The sequence below is a fragment of the Hetaerina americana genome, unplaced genomic scaffold (genome assembly GCF_022747635.1).
Source record: "Hetaerina americana unplaced genomic scaffold, ioHetAmer1.1.p SCAF_32, whole genome shotgun sequence".
NCBI lineage: Eukaryota > Metazoa > Arthropoda > Insecta > Odonata > Calopterygidae > Hetaerina > Hetaerina americana.
In genome coordinates this window covers 4,342,586-4,361,092 of record NW_027286897.1, presented here as the reverse complement: position 1 = coordinate 4,361,092, position 18,507 = coordinate 4,342,586, and the positions used below count along the sequence as shown (strand labels likewise).

General features: G+C 42.9%; 1 protein-coding gene across 1 annotated transcript in view; it reads left to right on the top strand.

Moving 5' to 3' along the window:
- Positions 1 to 18,507, top strand: part of Meltrin (disintegrin and metalloproteinase domain-containing protein meltrin) — a 502,101-nt gene that overhangs the window by 441,597 nt on the left and 41,997 nt on the right. Inside the window, exon 2 of the mRNA XM_071589068.1 lies at positions 3,248 to 3,381. Within this exon, the coding sequence (XP_071445169.1) occupies positions 3,248 to 3,381 (134 nt within the window). The remainder of the gene's footprint in view (positions 1 to 3,247; positions 3,382 to 18,507) is intronic.

Below are 18,507 nucleotides of genomic sequence, written 5' to 3'. Positions count from 1 at the left end.
TCAAAAAAGAAAAATTTGTGAGAGAAGGAATTATTGATGGTAAGGCGAGATGTTTAATAGTGCTATAGAAAAAGAGAATGCTAGTCACACGGGGAAGAGAAATATAATGAAGATTCATGGACGTCGTGAAGGGGATAGGAATTGTAAGAAACTGTTCAGGGTTTTACATGAGCGCGCAAGGATGCGCACTAGTTTCCAGGAACCTTTGGAAAACCTATTTCTGCGCGATGGGCTGCCTTTGCGGCAATAATTAAAACGACCCCTAGTCGTCGAGGGGTCGAGCTCGGCAGAAAGCGGCCAAAAAAAAAGAAAAAAGTAAATAAGTGGCTGCATGAAAAGAAAAAGACAGTCGCTGATACAAGTCACGCGTGTTGCGGGGACATTTGGCATTACGCATGCAGCGTTGCAGCGGCTGGTAACGCCGTCGTCCGTGGACCGAGGGAATTTGAATCAAAGTGGAAGCGGCTGCCAGTGCCTCGAATACTCGAGCAGGTTTGTTTGAAAGCGGTGAAAGGAGAGAAGGCACCCTTGACGCGTATTTTCCGAGTCCGATTGGATGGACTCCGCCGTGCTTGCCAACCACACTCGCGATGTTAAATTCACGCGCGTTAAATCCTCTCTCCCTTGGTGTACCCTGGGCTACGGCCAGTTTCATGTGCTCCCTCTTATCTCAAAGGATCATGGCGCCTACAGAAGTTGACACTCAGAGCACTGTCGTGGAATATGTTGGCCCTGAAAGTATCTTGGGAGTTGTCACAGTGTGCATGAAGCGTGTCTGGGTATCTATTAAATTGATTATGGATGCGGAGGGTTTGCTTTAAATGTCAAGCAAACTCGCAGTTACATTTATCGCATTTTCATTTATCCCTACCGTTGTTGCTTCCTCGATCACTCCTTTTTTATAATGTGTGGTGCGGAGGAAACATTTCCGTGATTGTTCATTTTATATAGATATCATGGTAGTAACTATTGTAGTTATCAAACCATCAAATATTAGGAAGTATAGAGTTTACTACGAAGTGGAATATCGTGGCATTATGATGGAATGTTTGCATGGCATCATGCCTCTGAACGATACGTGCTGTCACTTAGCTGTCTCGCGTCCAAAATACATGATGAATGTGGCCTTCTATCTTCGGTCTTCCTTGCACCTCAGTGGGGGTAGTTGATGCATGACCGAAGTCCGTGTGTGCCAAACTCATGAATTGTGCAGGGCCGCGGAAAGGGAAAAGGAGCGTCGTGAGGGACGTAAAAGGTTTGCAGGCTAGTAGCAGAGAGCCGCAATCTTCGATTTGAAACTTCTTTCGCATATAGTTCACTTGAACCGCTGGGTCCTTCCTTTACTTGCGATAAAAGCAGTGGTTTTCACGATATTGAATATCGGTTTTAGTGGATTTTATTCACCCCAAAAAATTTGTACTTATATATTTTTTTATTTCGGATTCATACGGAAAGAGAACTTTACATCGACCTCGCATGTTTTAGAGTGATATATATATAAAAGTAGACACAGTCTCAAACACCCGAGTGCTAGGTGAAGGAAAACCCACCTAGTCGGGAATCGAACCCTGTTTGGCTGGCGAGGGCGTTATCCCGCCACCACCCGGGCCGGCAACCATATTAATACATATGATTAATTGCGATAAATGTTAGGTATCAGAAAAGACGAAGATGCATCTCCAATAACTTATGAGACCACGGAATAACTTTTCCCGTGCGTGATTTTTTTGTACATTATGTAGTTTATTTTTGTATATTATGGGAGGAAAATGGTAATCATGAATTTCTTCTTTTGGCAATTCTCTTCGTGTCTGTACTACTTCCGATTCACGGTTCACCATAAGCTTATTTCTTCTCATACTCTTCGTAGAACTTCTGCGTCAATCCGATGAATCCTGAAGTTATTATTCGATTAACTATTATTAATTACTTCGCGAAAGACGAAACTTGGAATCTGATCATTTTTTATAACTTGATTTGCAAAATAAATTATATATGTGAATTAACTTTCAATTTCTTGAGGACTCCCTTTTTAAAATAAATCCATGATTTCTGCGACTAATTACGCAATTTCTCCGAACAGCCAAATAGCTTTATACATCGAATAAATTCAGCTGTTCGCAAATCCTTTTACCATTAATCCCGTCACTAGGGACCAATTCCATATTTTATAAAATCTCAGATAGCCTCCTAGCTAATGAAAAAAAGAGTTTGTTTTTCTCCGCAAATTATCGTCATTTGTTTATTATTAGTGGAACATTAGTACTGTCATATTGATTCATTACATTTAAACAGTTTCGATAATAATAGAATATGATACCGCTATGTTAGATTTATCGTGAAGATAAATATCTATTTGATGATCTTTAAATTATAAGTTCAACAGATTCAGGCTTGAGGTCGTGGAAGTTCATCATAATGAAATAAGGACAATTTGCACTTTTCCACAGTTTATGTATAAACTGTGGAAAAGTGCAAATTGTCCTTATTTCATTACTTTAAATTATAATTATTAACAAAATACTGATATAGTAATCTATCTTATATAGTATACACGCATATATTTGTGTGTGTGTACACACAGTAAGCAACCCGGAGTTCAGTTTGATAGGTGAGGATAGAGCTCACCTATTGCTAAGCCCAACGGCTTGTAAACTTCACACATCATGGTAGAGGGGGCACTTCATTTCCTGGAAAAAAAGTACAAGGTTGTATCTATGCATATATGCGTGTGTGTTTTGTGTGTATATTGAACGGAAGTCTTACGGATGTGAATAATAATACAAACGATGGAGCGAGGTGGTGTTGGCTAAAAAGTATATAGGAAAAAATCAAAAGGACACTCACACGTATTCCGAAATCTTCGGTGGCAAGACCAGGTGGCTAGCCAACGCCATCTCGCTCCTTCGTTTGTTCTATGTATATTTGTTATAAATTCTTTCAATTCACATCCTTGTAAATGTAGATCTCTGATTTTAACAAAATTGTTTGTTTTAGGAATTATTATTTTGGACATTTTATTAGGCCTCGTATACTTGGGCCTTTTCCTGGGTTTGGCGAAAAGAGCCGCGGGCCCAAAGAATGGGCACGAAGCCCTCCCTCATCGGTTCACCCTTTCATTGAATGTGTACATTATTAAAGCGTTCATTGGAAATGATTTGATGGAAATATTTGATTGGTAACCAAGGTGGAATTCGAGTTGTATGTTTTGGTAATTGCATGCTAACTTTTCCCTTTCTCTTCGCAGCACCAGAGGTGGATGCAAAATATCTCGGAGTTCCTCCTTCCCCGGACTTCTCCCGCCACGCCACCTTCAGGCCCCGCTTCGCCCACGGTCGGGAGAAGAGGTCAATCTTTGGGTCGGCCAGGGCTGGGGAAGAGGTGAGTGCCCAAGCTCGGGAAATGGGGGAATATCTCTCCTCTCCCTCTCCACTAACCCTCCCAATCCCTCCCACGCTTCCTAACCTCCCCAGCCCCGCCCTCCTCGAAAGGAAATCCCTTCCGTTAGACAGGTCAGGTTAGAGAAAAGACGAGTCACAGCTCCCACGTGAGCTGAAGGAGGGTTCGGTCGTCCCTATACCTCGGGAAGTGGATTAGAAACAGTCGCAGTCAGTTTATTTGACGAGTTGGGAAGTCATTTCGTCCTCGGCGAGAAACAATAATCCCCCGGGGTTAAAATGTTCACGGTGAAATGTTGGCGTCAATTATGCCCGTCGCATCCCATTTAGTCGGCGAGTTTGTTAATTTTTCTGAGGCGATCAAATTTATTCCGACCAATATAATTGCTCTGGTTGTGCAACGGAATTCGTGGACTCATTTGATAAACGGAACGATAAAATATGTTTTGATTCATCCTCGTTGAAAATATTTATGGACTTATTTGGGAAAATAGTTGAGCTCAGCCATGAAATTTGGGATTGCGCTTTTCACGAATGTATCTGATAATCGAATGAAAGGAGGCAACGTGACTCTCGTCCGTATTTCAACGGGCAATGAATGCTGTCGGTGGGCAGCGCTAACCCGAGATTTTTTTTGGCATCGCACGTTTTTTGCTCGAGCATAATATTCCATTGAATCGCTTATTGAGACGATTAATTTTGTTAACACAATCCCAGGTACTCTGCAGGATTTCCAAATATGGACGCTTTTTCGAAAGTTCGTAATTCCGTCGGAATTTGAGCCCATTGGCGGGCTTATAATATGTGGGGATAAATCGGGTGTTCCATCGGGATTTCGTAGCAAAACATGAAATGTGATGGGGTGTGCTGGTAAAGCGTGGTAGTTATAGCTTTGTGGCTAGAGCTACTGACCGAGCAGCCCGGGTTCAAATTCGGTGATGCCCTTGGGAACACTCCCATTTTTTTGAACGAGGCGTCGTGATTTTTCATGTAGGTTCCAGGCCTCGTTCATTATCTCTAGGAACCGCAATCGTTACACGGCTAGGAAATTTTCCCCACCTCCACACTGTTGCGAGAATTTCGCACGCCGTCGGGCTAAACACGAGGTGATCTGAGATCTACTTTCGTCTATCAAAACAACCTTCGATGTTGATTACTCCATCGGTCTTGCATGGGATGAGAGACATTAAGTAACATATCTAACCTGGAATGATTCACTCATATTTTATCCATCTAAAAGTGAGTTACTTTGCGAGCTTTTTCATTTGAAATATCAGTGAGGAAATGTTGGTGTTCTTTCCAGCGTCTATGTAATAAAAAGTTTAAGTAATATCATCCATTTTTCGTCGATCACAGCAAGTTTCATTGAAATCGCCTTCTTTTCTTGCCCCCCCCTCCCCATGAGGCCCTCATTTGTATATGTCGCTCATTCCTCGCCCCATCGCCGAAGTAGACGAAATCATGCGACGTGAACGCGTCGACTCCGGTTTTTCCTTATCAGCGGCGACGGCTATCGTTTCAAGAGCCGTGAAACCAGTTTTATTTTACAGTTTTATTTCCGTTGTTGAAATCACTCTGATATTTGCGATAGATGTAGTGTACAAGGCCAGAGTAAAAAAGGGGACCGGAAATTCTGGAGCGGAGGTGACCCATACTCGCGGTCATCTATTTACGTCCCGAAGCAAGTGGATAAGGAATCTTGCTGTCCTCGTTTGAAATCCCCCGCTTTTGAACGGGGTAGCTCCAACTATTTCTTTGCACGAAGTCTTGATCAGCTGCAACGTTCGGTTCAGCTGTTACATGTGGCATGCATTTGGTGTTAAAAGGAGAAAATAAATTGTTTCATCCGTTTCCTCCGAATCTACGAGGACGCAGTACCTTTGACCGAAGTCAAAATGCCAATGATAGTCACCCTTATTAAATTTAGAGGAGCGAGTGAAATTTTTCTTCCCACCCCACTGCGGATGTTTTGTAAATTAGTATTTCATTTTGTTTCAAATTTATTCGCGACAGACAGATTTTGTTCCTACACAAAAATCCTCCTATAACTTATGGTGAGATCAATGGATGATAACGTGCATAGTACATTTTGGCACATTTTATAGACTATACTGTTATGAACGGTTCCACCTAAGAATGAGTGGCATAAAAGTGTTGAGGGGTGAACGCCAACCGACCAATCGGGTAAAATGAGCTTTAATTTTTAATGTTTGAGAAATAGATAATCATCAGTTCGGAACACAGCATTACGATGGGTAAATCCCATTTATTTTTATAAGCTGTGCGATTTTATGGAATTAGGGAGTTCGATTTTCACTGCCCTCGACTCCATGTGGATTACAGCGATTTATTTTTATTGTTCTACTGTTTAAGGTATTGTTTGGATGGATACATACTACATAAGGATAATTTCTTTGCCTCTCTTAACAGAACACAATATGGCATTGAACACTACACTCAGCCCCTCTTCAATTTCACATACTTCCTTTCTCCTTTCATTCCCTCCAACATCCCATCTTTTCATGCATCTTTCTCGTTTCCCTCGCGGTCACATAGTCGATGCACTTCACTTAAACATTCTAGAAGCCCTCAATATGTATTTTATATCAAGATTTGACCTTTAAAAAAGACTATTGCATTAGATACATAGCGTTATCGTCTAACCCAAGTTTAACCGTGATATGAAATAATCAGATCCATAGGCAACATTGGGAAAGCCTTGGAATGAAGTGCCATTCCTCATTTTTTTCTCTCCTCTTAGATTTCTCCCTCACTCCCCTCATTGTTTCACATACACCTCTCGCTGTATACGTGTATATATCCCACTGTTTATCAAAAATTCTTGACGTGTCCGTTCAGGCCATATTTCGATCAGAATAGAATGGTCATGCGTCGAAGAAAAATTCGTGGAAAATTTCGAACCATTAGTTCACTTATCGATCTTCATTTGGAGTCAAGAGCTGTGATTAGACTGACCTCGGGGGTACTCTTCTCGCAGCCATTTTGCTCTGTTTAAAATTGTAGCTTAGATAAAATGTATGCAAATGTAGCAAATTTTACTTTGCTGTACATTCCTTACACCCAAATTCAGAGTTTATTCTTTGAGATCTTACCCCACTCAAATAAAATGTTGAATAATAAAGAAAGTATATACATACCCTTCGATTATTCTGAAATACGCATAAAAGACGAACACAAGATTATTCCTTCCACCTTCCCCACCAATTTTATTTGTCTTTTATGTGTGTTCCTATCCATTTCCTTATATCTGTGCGTTTATGTGTACGACATGGTATACTATATATACAACTTAAAAACGCAAAATAAAGAGACTCTCACAGTTTATTTTTGGAATATTTCGGTGGCCCGACCGTATAAATATATAAATAAATAATATATATATATATATATATATATATATATATATATATATATATATATATATATATATATACTATATATACACACACGCACACGCACGCACACGTATTTGAAAAAACCGAGAGCAGCGTCTGTGACGGAGGCTATTTCAGGTACCTACTCGCCTCGGCGATTCCCCGTTGCGAATCCGAATGCATTCGCAACATAATCGAGTTGCATGCTGCTTGAGTACGTCTTCTGAGTTTCCTCAAGATTCCTCTGGGTCAATGCCCAATGCTGCCGGTCTCGTAGTAAATTGGAACCGTCTCGGTCCTGAGGATTGGGAGAGGAGGTATCCGTAAGCCCTCAGGCCACTGCAATTTCCGGCCTCCCCGCAAAATCGAGGAGAAGCAGCGAAAATCGCCCCGAGAATAAATGCGTCGGTCAGTCGGGAGCGCTTCACGTCCTTCACCGCGAACTCCCGCCAAGATTGGCCGCGGTATCTCCCGTGGCGTCTGGGCCACATCATCCGGTGGCGTTTGAGTCTTACGACCGCTTGTCGTGAGTGGTCACACTGGCCCGTCAACTTCTCGATAGGGATTTAAGATGCATTACGTTTAAGCTTCGTGACGAAGTTCAGAATGGGGATTAAGGTGTTGGTAAAGGGAGATGGAGCAGGCCAATAAAGTTTAATTTTATGTTTGGACATCCACAAGAGATCTGCTTAGTTAAGTACACGGTCCAAAGCAAAGAAAAAAGTTTCATGTTTTTAGCGATGCAAATTTGCTATTCTGTCAATTTAACTTCCTTTGGTTGGTTTTGGATAGCAATTGGTTTGTCTTTTATGTTTTCTTCTTTTTCCATGTTTTAAAACCCTCATGTCAGTCGCGGAGATAAATTCTCGAGAAGAAGAAAGATAGGTCATGCGAGTAGATCTGTCTTCACGGGAGCTTTTGAACAGTGATCGTGTTAATGAAATTAAATTACCGTCGATATTGCGCCTTACTACATGAATTGCAAAGCACGAGTATATATGATGTATGCATACATTGACATGTAAAATTACGTACTCACGAATATGAAAAAGCAAGAGTCTTCGTGGAATAAAACACTCAAAACTAGGAGATGCTGCCGTTGATAGGCTACCACGCGGCCTCTTAATTAAAAGAATTTTTATTTTTTTAGTTTTTAATCTATGCTTGTTTCCAACTAAAATAATGTGTTTGTGATTCATTAATATCTGTTTCCAAACTACAATATGAACTGTACAAAGTAAAATTTTCAATTTGCGTTCGAAATGTTCCCGTCCACTGGTATAAAGATCGGATATTTCCTTGCCCCGTAGAATTTCATTTGCCCATTTCCCCCTCTCTTACCATGCATATTGATTCGGTATACGTCACGAACGAGATAAATAATTACCAGCACGGAGCCTCTCCGGGTCTTAAGTGCGTTCGTCTCTTTCTCACTCATAGACGATTCTTTGGAACGAGAATAGGCGGCGTAATGATTTTCGGCGGAGCATCTTTCTTCTCTTTTTTTTCTCTCTTCTTCCTTGGCCTTAAGAGCGTTTAGGTACAGTGAGGATCGTGGGGAACGTTTTCCTCGGCTGCAGCTTTGCATCCCGCTTTCGAACGGGCTGATTAAATTTTCCTTTGCGACGTGGGAACCGCCGCACCCTCGCGCTGCAAAGCCTGATGGGAAATGGGTGGGCGGGGGAGTGGGGGGGGGCGGCGTGGAATGAGAGTAATCGGGCCGCTCGTCGCATTAGCATTGAATTGGCATTTTGAGGAGTGCGCCGCCGTTGCAATCCGGCTATCTCTCTACGCGCAGCCGTCTCCGGGGCGCACATGGATCGCGATTTCCTTGGAATTTAAATTATTAACACTTCGCCTCTTGCAAAAGTTGATGGGCGGAACGTGAAAGTTCTTTCTTCAGTAGCTCTCATCGCGTCTCACTGAGAAAAAAAGGAATGTTTCTGACGAAATTGTCTCGGCAGTCCCCCGCGCGTCCTGCGCCGTATGGCGATGCAGGCTTGTTCCCGGGATTTCTTTTGGTGGCTCGTATTTCGCATGGTTTTCGAAGTTAACATTTTTTTTCGGGTGATTCTCTGCAACCTAATAGGGGCATCGCCAGGTATTAGGGGGAGGGGCAGGGCATTGGCTGTGTGCCCAACTTCAATGGGGTGAGGAGTCCGTGGCCCCTCAGGCTATGTTCTAAATTCTGTAGTTTCATTCAATGAAATATCGGAACGGAAACAGAAATATAGCTATGTCAATTCCCCTTAACATTAATTGGAATTAACATCGCTGTATTTTTCTTTCGGTAATTATAAGTTCCACAAAGTCAAGCTTGAAACTACGAAGTTTACTCTGAATATATTGGAAATTTGGTTTGAAATATTTATTCTCGTATTCCCTAGAATTTATCGGATTTTTACTTTCTCCGACTCTGAAACATAAAGCAAACATCGCCCCCTAACTTTATACGCCCCCGTCCAAACTATACCATCAGTGAAACGATTTATTTGAAAATTTTGGTTGAATTATTTGATTTATTAATGGATTAATTATTTGTAATTGCTTTCATCTTAATTAACCACGACTCCGTGCGTGGCTGGATAGCCGTTTCCAACCCAGCTCCAAGTGGGTTTGGCTGTAAAGGTTATGCTGATCTGCAAACTTGCATGGTGGACTGTGCTTCCTGTTGCTATTGACAGCAGTTGGTAGATTTTGGTATAATAATCTTCTCGATATGAAATTACAAAACTGGTAATCAAATTGCTTTCATAAATCAGAATAATTGTTAGCGATATTTGTGTCAAGTGATCACGTCTGTCCACTGATACGTCTGTGCTTCGGAAAACTCCGATTACATTATCGTCAGTTTTATGGCTCTCCTTTAATGAGTCGACTCTCTCGATTCGCGATAAAATTTTTATGCTCATTGGGCTTATTTTCAACGTGTGTGCATTGTGAATTGACAAAGCTGGAAAAAATTCCAGCCAAAGTGGCTGTCTGGTGTTGCCGGTTTGGAACATTAAGCCCAATTGATAGTTTGAATACATTTAGCAATACGTGGAGCATTATGTGGCTCGTTTCGCCTGCGTCGCAGCGCACGTCTTCCGGAGGGAACTGATTTTTTCCCTCTTTTTGCACCGTCTCTTGCGCGGCATAAAGGGTGGCAAAAATTTAATCATCTCCCGAAGACGCTCGCTGCCGCACGATGGAAACGTTGAGCCCCCCTCAATGCCCTACGAGCGGCTTCACTCCCGAAAGCCAGCTCGGCACGATCCAATCGCCGCGAAGCCCAAAGACTCGAAGCCTTTTTGAACCGAATTAATTTTTGATTGATCATGATTCGCAAATGTGCATGTCTTAATGCTCTCCTCCCCCCCCATCCCATTCCGCTCTCTCACCACCTTACCACCCCCCCCCCCGGCGGCGGCAGCAGCAGCAGCGATCACGTTACGCCTCACCCCTCGTCAATGTTTGTGCAAGGAGTCGGGAAAGATCCCCCGGTTTTTTTTCCGACTCATCTTCGATCGATTTAACCCGACCATACAGCGTAGGTTCTCTACGAAATCCAATCCGTCCTCCTATTCCATCCCATCCTCCCCTCGGGGGGAGCAGGTGGTGGGGAGGGAGAGAGGATATCGAGGGAGTGGATTTTCTTTCGGAATTCTCCCCTTGAATATTTGAAGCGCACGACCTGCGGATTTTAAGGGCCTTAATAATTGATGCCGTCTTTTGTGCGTTCGCTGCAGAGCATGACTCGAAAACCGCCGCTCTCGCGTCTTGTCTGCTCTGGTCTCTGAGGGTTAGACGGGGTGGGGGGACCGATCAAGTGACGCCGTCTCCTCTCCCTCTCGGGTGTCTGAATCGGGAGTGGGAAGGGGGAAAAAATGAATCCTTGAGAAGGTGACGTCGGGCCTTGCGATAAGGATCGGTCGAGTCTCGCCCCCCTCCTCCGCTTCCCCCTCTCCCTCCCCTCCTCCTCAATATGAAGCCCGAAGCATTTTCGTGGGCGTTGTTCAAAAGCATTATATTTTTAAGTATCGGCGGTCTTGGCTCGCGGGCAAGAGTTTACACAAACCCTGCCAAAAACAAATTTAGGATACGGAGGAATTCTGGCTTGGGTGGGCGTTGAGAAGCGGGCTGTTGGAGGGAATACTTGAGGGGCGGGAGAATTTCTTCTAGCCGCCGTCGCCGCCGCGGTGAAGGGTTCCGATCTCAACAAAAGGCCTTTGATATTCTCAAGCACGCTTCCTTTTTCGGGGAACACGAAAAATACCACCGCGATCTCCTTTGAGGAGCATCCGCGAAGCTTGCGCGGCCACCGGGGACGGTTTTTGAACTCACGCCGAAGGATCCTCCACGGTTGTAACGTTCCGGGAAAAAATTCTGTCGTTTAAAAACGCTTTGGATTGGAATTATCTCTTAAGTTGTGATAATCATCCTTCTGAGGTTCAAATCTTGTTGGGAAATGCTTGAGAAATTTCTGGAGAAATGCTGCATTGGTGGTTCCCATACTGAAGGAGAAATACCACTCCGGGGGTTAGGCGTCCCGTGGACCAAATGGGTTGCAAGCACGCTAGTTCGCGCCCTTCAATCGTCCCGAATCCTCCCCGCCCCAAGATTCCTAGACAGTACCCTAATCGCTTGGCAGTTGAGTAAAATTTTGTCATTGCGGAAGTGCGAGCCAATATACTCATGTCAAAGTGCGAGTACTTGCAAATTTAGCGGACGTAAGACAATGGCATATGGAGCGACGTAGGGGTTTGGAGATATTGCGTCCGTGTAGCACGAGCTACTTTGCATCGCAGTGACGGTGAGACCGTGGATCACAGAGCGTTCACCTCCGCGCCGAAAATCCTCGAAAAGCAACCAACCAAGCCCTCGTAAGGGAACCGGGTGCTGTTTCGCCCTTTTCATCGAAAACGGAATCTCTTGCCGGCTTTGACCTTTTTGCTTGAATGATGCATGAAAACTCCTCCAATTTATTCATGCTTTTCTTTCTAATTAATAGTTAGGGGATATGAATTAGTATAGGCGTCGGTGAAAGTCGGGCCGACCCGTACACTTCGGTTTGAAATCTCGTTAAATCGCGATGTCATAAGTTGGAAATGTGCGTAGAAAGTGTAATCGTAGAAATCGAGGTGTGTATTTCGACCGACCCGTATCACTGAAATACGCGTACTTAAAATATTCAAATTCATTAATTGTACTTGGCTTTTACCGGACCTGCCCGAGTTAATATAGAGGCATTTTTCATGCACATCCCACTGTAATGGGCCAATAGAGCGAGCTTATTTTTTTCCTCATGTAGATCAACGTGGACAGATACTCCAAATTCTTGGTCCTGTCCCAGGAAAAAAGGTTTATCAGGAGTTGGAATTGCGGTAGGATTTGGATTCGGGATATTCGTACCGCGAAATTTGCGTCGGAGAAACGTTTACTTTATAAATTTTGCCCTCGAAGCTAATCAAGTTTCCCGTCTCGTATTCACTTATTGCACCTTCCGTTGTATGGATAGAATTAGTTCCCTCAGCGAACTCTTACCATAATTTTCGAACGTTCCCATTACGTCCGGGCGGAGGATTAACGAGTCGCACGACTGGAAATAAAGCATCCCTGGTTTCCATTTGAACTTTTGGTTTTCCTTCGATAACGACCTTCCTCTCCCCTCATCCTCTCGACCGTCCCCCCCCACCCAACTCAATCCTCCCTCACATCGATATGAAAGTCTCATATTCTGTTCTGGGTAAAACATGGCGGCGACGTGATGCCAATCTCTAAGCAGTGTAAATCGAGACCGGAATATATTTTTCCCGTTTACATCTTGGGCGATTTTCAATATTGGGTCCGCAGGGATATTGGCATGCCATATGCCAATCTCACCGGTCGCATCCCCCGCCCCCTCTTAATTCAGTCTTTTTTCCGCCCTCGGGTTCCCGTCGTGAAACTTTTCACTCTTTTATCCTCGCCTCCATGAGCGTCCGAACGACGCGGCTGTGTGGGCAGTACGTACGCATTTCGGCCCGCGAGGGACGTTCCATCTCACTGCCCCTGGACCCGCAACTGGGGAATCATCTTTCTCATGCGTAGGTGATTCCGTGCTTAGGAAGACTGCAGGTCACCAATTGCGGTCAACGATGCGCGCGACGCCATAATCATTCCAAGGGTTGTTGTAATTTAAGATTTGAGTGGCATATTTGTCCTTCTCAGTGATTATTATTTTTGTTACAAAAACTTTATGTCGGAATTTGTTGACTTAAGTAGTTATCTGGTAAAAATGTTTTATTCTTAACCTATTTTATCTTTGCTAAAGTATTAATAAAGTATGCAGAGCTAAAGAATGAGTTATTGTTTTTTTGTATTATGTGTTGTAAGGATATTTTGTGTGGTGCTAGTTGGGATTTAGGAGTACAGTAGGGTGTGGTCCCAGATTCCAATTGAAAGTATATCATAAGACGGTATATTTCTACTTAAAATAAATTATTTATTTGTTGTGTATTCACTGTGATGGCTGTTTTGGCCGTTGTTGAATATTTCGTAAATAAATGCGTCGTCGCAAAGAATTCAATTCGTAGGACAAAAAGAATTATCCCAAACAGATAAACGCTCAAAATTCCCACCTGTCCGAAAAACAACATCGCTGGACCGAGTTGGCACAAGCAGATGGAACGAGGCCTCGAAAAATCAGCATCACCGAATCTACGGGGCCGAGATGTAATCAGAAAAATGAAAAAAACATTCGTTTCTCAGGAATACGAAAGACCGAAGAACATATGAGGCCGATGCAACTGGTACGTACCCACTCGTTACGCAAGGAAGAGCACTGGGCTGACAGAAAAGCAAAGCGTTGCGTGTTCCTAAGTGGCCCGAGAAGAAAGAAAAAATCTGGCAGGCGATGAAGTGATACGAATCAATTATCCTTATAACGAGAAATTGGACAGTGGAATATCATTCTCTTAGACAGTTATTTGAATCCAGATTCCTCTTTATTTCCAGCCGAGTACTGTAGCAAGGTAAGCTACCGTAGCGTCCTCTTCCAGTGTGGATGTCAAGGGCTTTAATGGAACTGATTTTATAGTACAAGAAGGTGTTTCGCTAACAAAGGCAATTAACCCAAATTAAAGGCAATTAAGAACTACTCTGGAGACGCGCGCTCATCTAAGCATATCACGCCAACAATTCTCTCTGTGAAAACAATCATCGACGTATTGGTGCCGCCAATTAAATACACGAAGCCTCTGAGATCTACGTCTAGAGAGCCAAAATGAAAAAGTTGTCTTTTGTTGACTGCGATGGATATCGATTTACAGCCGCTTTGGGAACCTTACATCGTGCTGTATCCTCATTAAATTCTGACAGTCGTGTTGCGAGTGACGAGGGTGTCAGGACACCACCTTTATGTAATAATAATTGAGGGGCGGTGCGAATTTGTTCACGGTGTGTTGCGAAAAGAAAGGAGGGCATGACACCTTCCTTTAACAAATTGGGTTGTTTTGACCTGTTTCTGTTGAGATCGTGTATTATTGTGTGATGAGGAGAAGGAATATTTAAATATGTTAGTGCGAGAGTTATGTTATCCCATTCTAATTTTCTACTTTCTACCAAGAAACAGAATCCGAACTCAGGGCCGCGTCCCTGGGATTGCCGGCCGGCTATATCCTGGGCGAACAAATGGGACTTGGATGCCAACTTTCAGGAGAGAACCAGGGATATTTGGATGGAGTCACCCGCGTGGATTCGATTATTTCCTCCAGATATTTCGGATCTGACGAGAAAACTATGAGGAGACGTTCTCTTATTTTTTAGCTTCGCGTAAATTCTCAATTCGTGCAATTTTGTGATAATTAACTCAATTTTCAATGACCTGTATATTTTTTTTCATTGGTGCTTCCACCGCAAATATGTTGACGGTGTCCTTGAGAGCGTATACATGATTCTCCTTCCAGGTTGAGTCGATTTGGTATTTGATTCGATAGATAGAAATAATAAAATCTTTGTCGCTAAATCCGTGAATCATCAGCTCCGTGTGATGTTTCAATCACAAGCTGGACGAAAATTAATTTCGGGGAGGACGGGATTTTAATCAGCAATCCTTGATGGAACCGAATGGAAATGGCTAAGGCGGCCAAGAAGGGTGAAGTTGTCGGGGTGCGCCACAATCCTTTGAGCCGGAATCTCTGTCCGAAAATCCTGAGTGGCCCCCAGTCCTCGCGCAATCGGATTGAAGGCCAATTACTTAATCTTCCCTCCCTCTCCAACTCCCCTCAAAAGCGCTGAGCCCACACCATCTGCGTTCGCTTGGCGGACTCGGGTCACTCAACTCCGACGTCAGGGTAACGATTTTGTTATCCTCTTCCGCCCACTCGTCCCGTCGACTACCAGAGGAGCTCGCCTTACAAATGTTTATTTTCCAGACGCGCGTGGATCCTTCCTACCTCGCCCTCCCCCCCCCCGGACCGATCTCCGCCCCGATTCTCTCAGGTGGGCCAAAAACTTACGGAGCAACGGCCCCGAAAACCCCGGGGGTCGTCAGAGGTCTCTTCCCAGGGGTCAACAGGGAATGCAACGCCCTTTCCGTGGCGTCTCGTAACCTTTTTTTTTAAATACACCAAATGGTCAATCTCTCCCTCTCCTCGGTCGTTGCGCTCGTTTTGGATGTGGTAATCATTACAATCATGATTTGTTGTAAAGGGATTATCGTCTTTTCGCGGCAGATTCGTCCGTTATGAGATTCACAATTGCGTGTCCATGGGCGAATGCTTCTTTAGTAATCAGGAGGGAGTGTTGATTGGAATTCGATTTGCAGTTGTTTGCGAAAACCTCTCATTGCAGATGCGTAAATTTGGCTTCCGTGTCTGTTTTCTAGCTCAATTAATATTAATATTCTCTCTAATCGGAGGTACATAATCGTAGTAGGAACGTAAAAGCATTTGTACTCGTTTAAGTGGATGCAATCTTTTTATCATTGTGAGTTCGCGTGAATACTGAAACGCTCACGGAAGTGCTGAGACAACGGAATCTCTTAGTGATGTGTTTTCCGATAATTGTCTTGTACTTTGGCGTCCAATGTTTTCGCGTTTCTCGGTAAACAGTGGTATGATCCTTCATTCAAATGCCATGAGTTGCGAAATTTTACAATGGACGTTTGTTCACTCTTAGCACACGAGTTCACTATCAAGTAAGTTACTTGATAAGACGCTGACTCCCCCCTCTGGAGAAGAATTTTCAGTTGGGACTTTGTGCTGATTCGCAGTTTTTCGGTATATCAAAAGGAATTATCTCTTGGTATTTTCAGATAACTAATTTATTTTATAAATTTGGCTTATGGGCTACTGGGAACCTTTCATCTCACAAAAACTAGCGCGATAAAAAATGATGATAAAATATTCGTGGAGTGGAAACTATTGGCTTTCGTCTGCGCATACATGTATGCATCGTAATAACATGACTTTTGGCGTTGTATTTAATAAGGGAAGCGATTCCGACTGTGAGATTCTTTATTCCTACAGCCTCGACTACCGAGGCAACATCCTCCTTAGAATTAGGTCAATTTAATCATAAAAACAGCTGAGTGCTTAAAACCTCGGGCGCTAAAAAAAAAATTCCCGTAGCCTTCGGAAAATCAGGTGGGAGAGCGAACGTTTCGTGCATTCAATATTGAGGGATTACGAGAAGAGACTACTTAGGTCCTTCGTCCTGGTAGGCATTCAAGTGAACGGCCGAAACGTTACACTTGATGACGTCCTATTCTCAGAGTTATGTAGAATTACGTCTCCTTGAAATCATGCCGCCGAAGTTTCGCTCTGGAAAATGGTTTTCTAAGCAGAGAGATGAAACCATCAGGAGAGTATTCCATTTAAAGTTCATCAACTTTCTAGATCTCATTTGGACTTTTATTTTCTATTCATATAGACGGTGATAGAGGGGAGGATGTTCGGCAAGAGAAGGGACGGGATTAGGATAGGGATGTTGGACGAAATGAAGGGAAGAAGGGAGCATGCAGAATCGAATAAGGGACCTATTACAGGTATAAGGTTGGATGTCGGGTTGTGTTATGTTAAGAGAGATAAGGATGTGTCCCGCAGCATGTCTTTCAAAAAGCTGCCTCAACGTGTAGATTACCGATAATAAATAATAATGTATATGAAATGGAATATATATATATATATATATATATATATATATATATATATATATATATATATATATATATATATATATATATATATACATTTTATTCTGCGTGGAATTACGATATTTCTATGTTATCTAGATCACATCAACTTGTTTTCTTCCTTTGCATTCATGTGAAAAAAACGGCAGAGATTAAATGTATTGGATGTGCCCTTAGAAGTTCAGGGCACCTGGTTTTCTTGCGAATCAGAGGCAGCTATTATGGCTCCAAATTATATTGGTAGATTCGAACACCGGGATAAAATAAAAGAGATAGGTGCCGTCAGACAGATTCAACTACACGTTCTTTCTTCCCTCTTACGATTCGCAGTCATAACATAATCAAACCCTACTTCCTCAATTTATTTACCTAATGTTCAAAATTTAATGATTTAGTCAAACATACCAATTGTTGCATGGTGTATAATAGTATTATGTATGTGCATATGTTCAATTGTATTTGCATATTCGCAAATATATTTACAAATGAATGTATGAACTAATATTTCTGCATATATGGCCGGTTCTCTAGCACCCCCCGCCACACGCCCTTGGAGGATACTGTGTACATGTAAATGGACGAAGTCATAAGGTCGGCAGAAATTCGATTAGCAGACATATTTGCTGTTTTAATTCCTTGTTATTTTCTCGTATTATCTTTTCACCTACCGCAGGTTATATCGAAATATTCTTGGGCTACACTGAGAATTTATCTCCTTACAGTGTTGTGAAATTTTCATTCAAATTAAAAATTAGCATGAATTAGTTTTATGCTTTTTTTGGTCATCAAGGTTCGGATCGCTGGTTTCTCAACTGTGACAATTGTTCAAAATTGGCACATCCCGCTGTCAAGTGGTCGCGAAAACTTATTATACTACAGCGGATGTGTAAATTAGTGCTAATTGATGAACTCATGAATTTAGTGGCTACGCGAGATTTTCTCTGCGAAATGGGGATGCAGAGAGTTTGTGATCAAGAGGGTAGGAATTGACTCATCGATGTGTTCAATAACACGTCTTGTGCCCTTTCTTTGGCGTAGGCGTAAGTTTAACGGATCAACGGCCAGTCCGAAAGTCGAGTTCAGATCCAAGCTGTATCTACTTATAAACTCAATTTACAAATTCTTCAAATAAATGCAATGGATTGAGTGGGGTTAGCATACCTGTACCAATGGCGTAGTCGAGCATGCTCGGGTGTAATATCCCGTAGCAACCGATTGCAGTTTCCATATCTATGTGTGTTGAATGCTTCTATCTAAGGATTACCTTCACCAACGATCCCTGCTCTGGCGGGAATTGAGGGATAATATACGTATGCGCAAAAAAATGAGTTTTTTTCACCATCCGGAAATGTCTCTTCCGCAAGGAAAACGACATTGATGAGATTATGCGCGTATTCACGTATTAATGGACTACGAAAAACGTGGACTTCGTGGGAAATTTCACGGTGAAAATAATCATTTGACTAGATCGGGATTCGAACCCGTATCCTTTCTCTTTTGGCTGAGTGGTTTAGCCGGCTAAGCGGGCCACGGAGGCTTTTACGGCTGAAGCACTCGG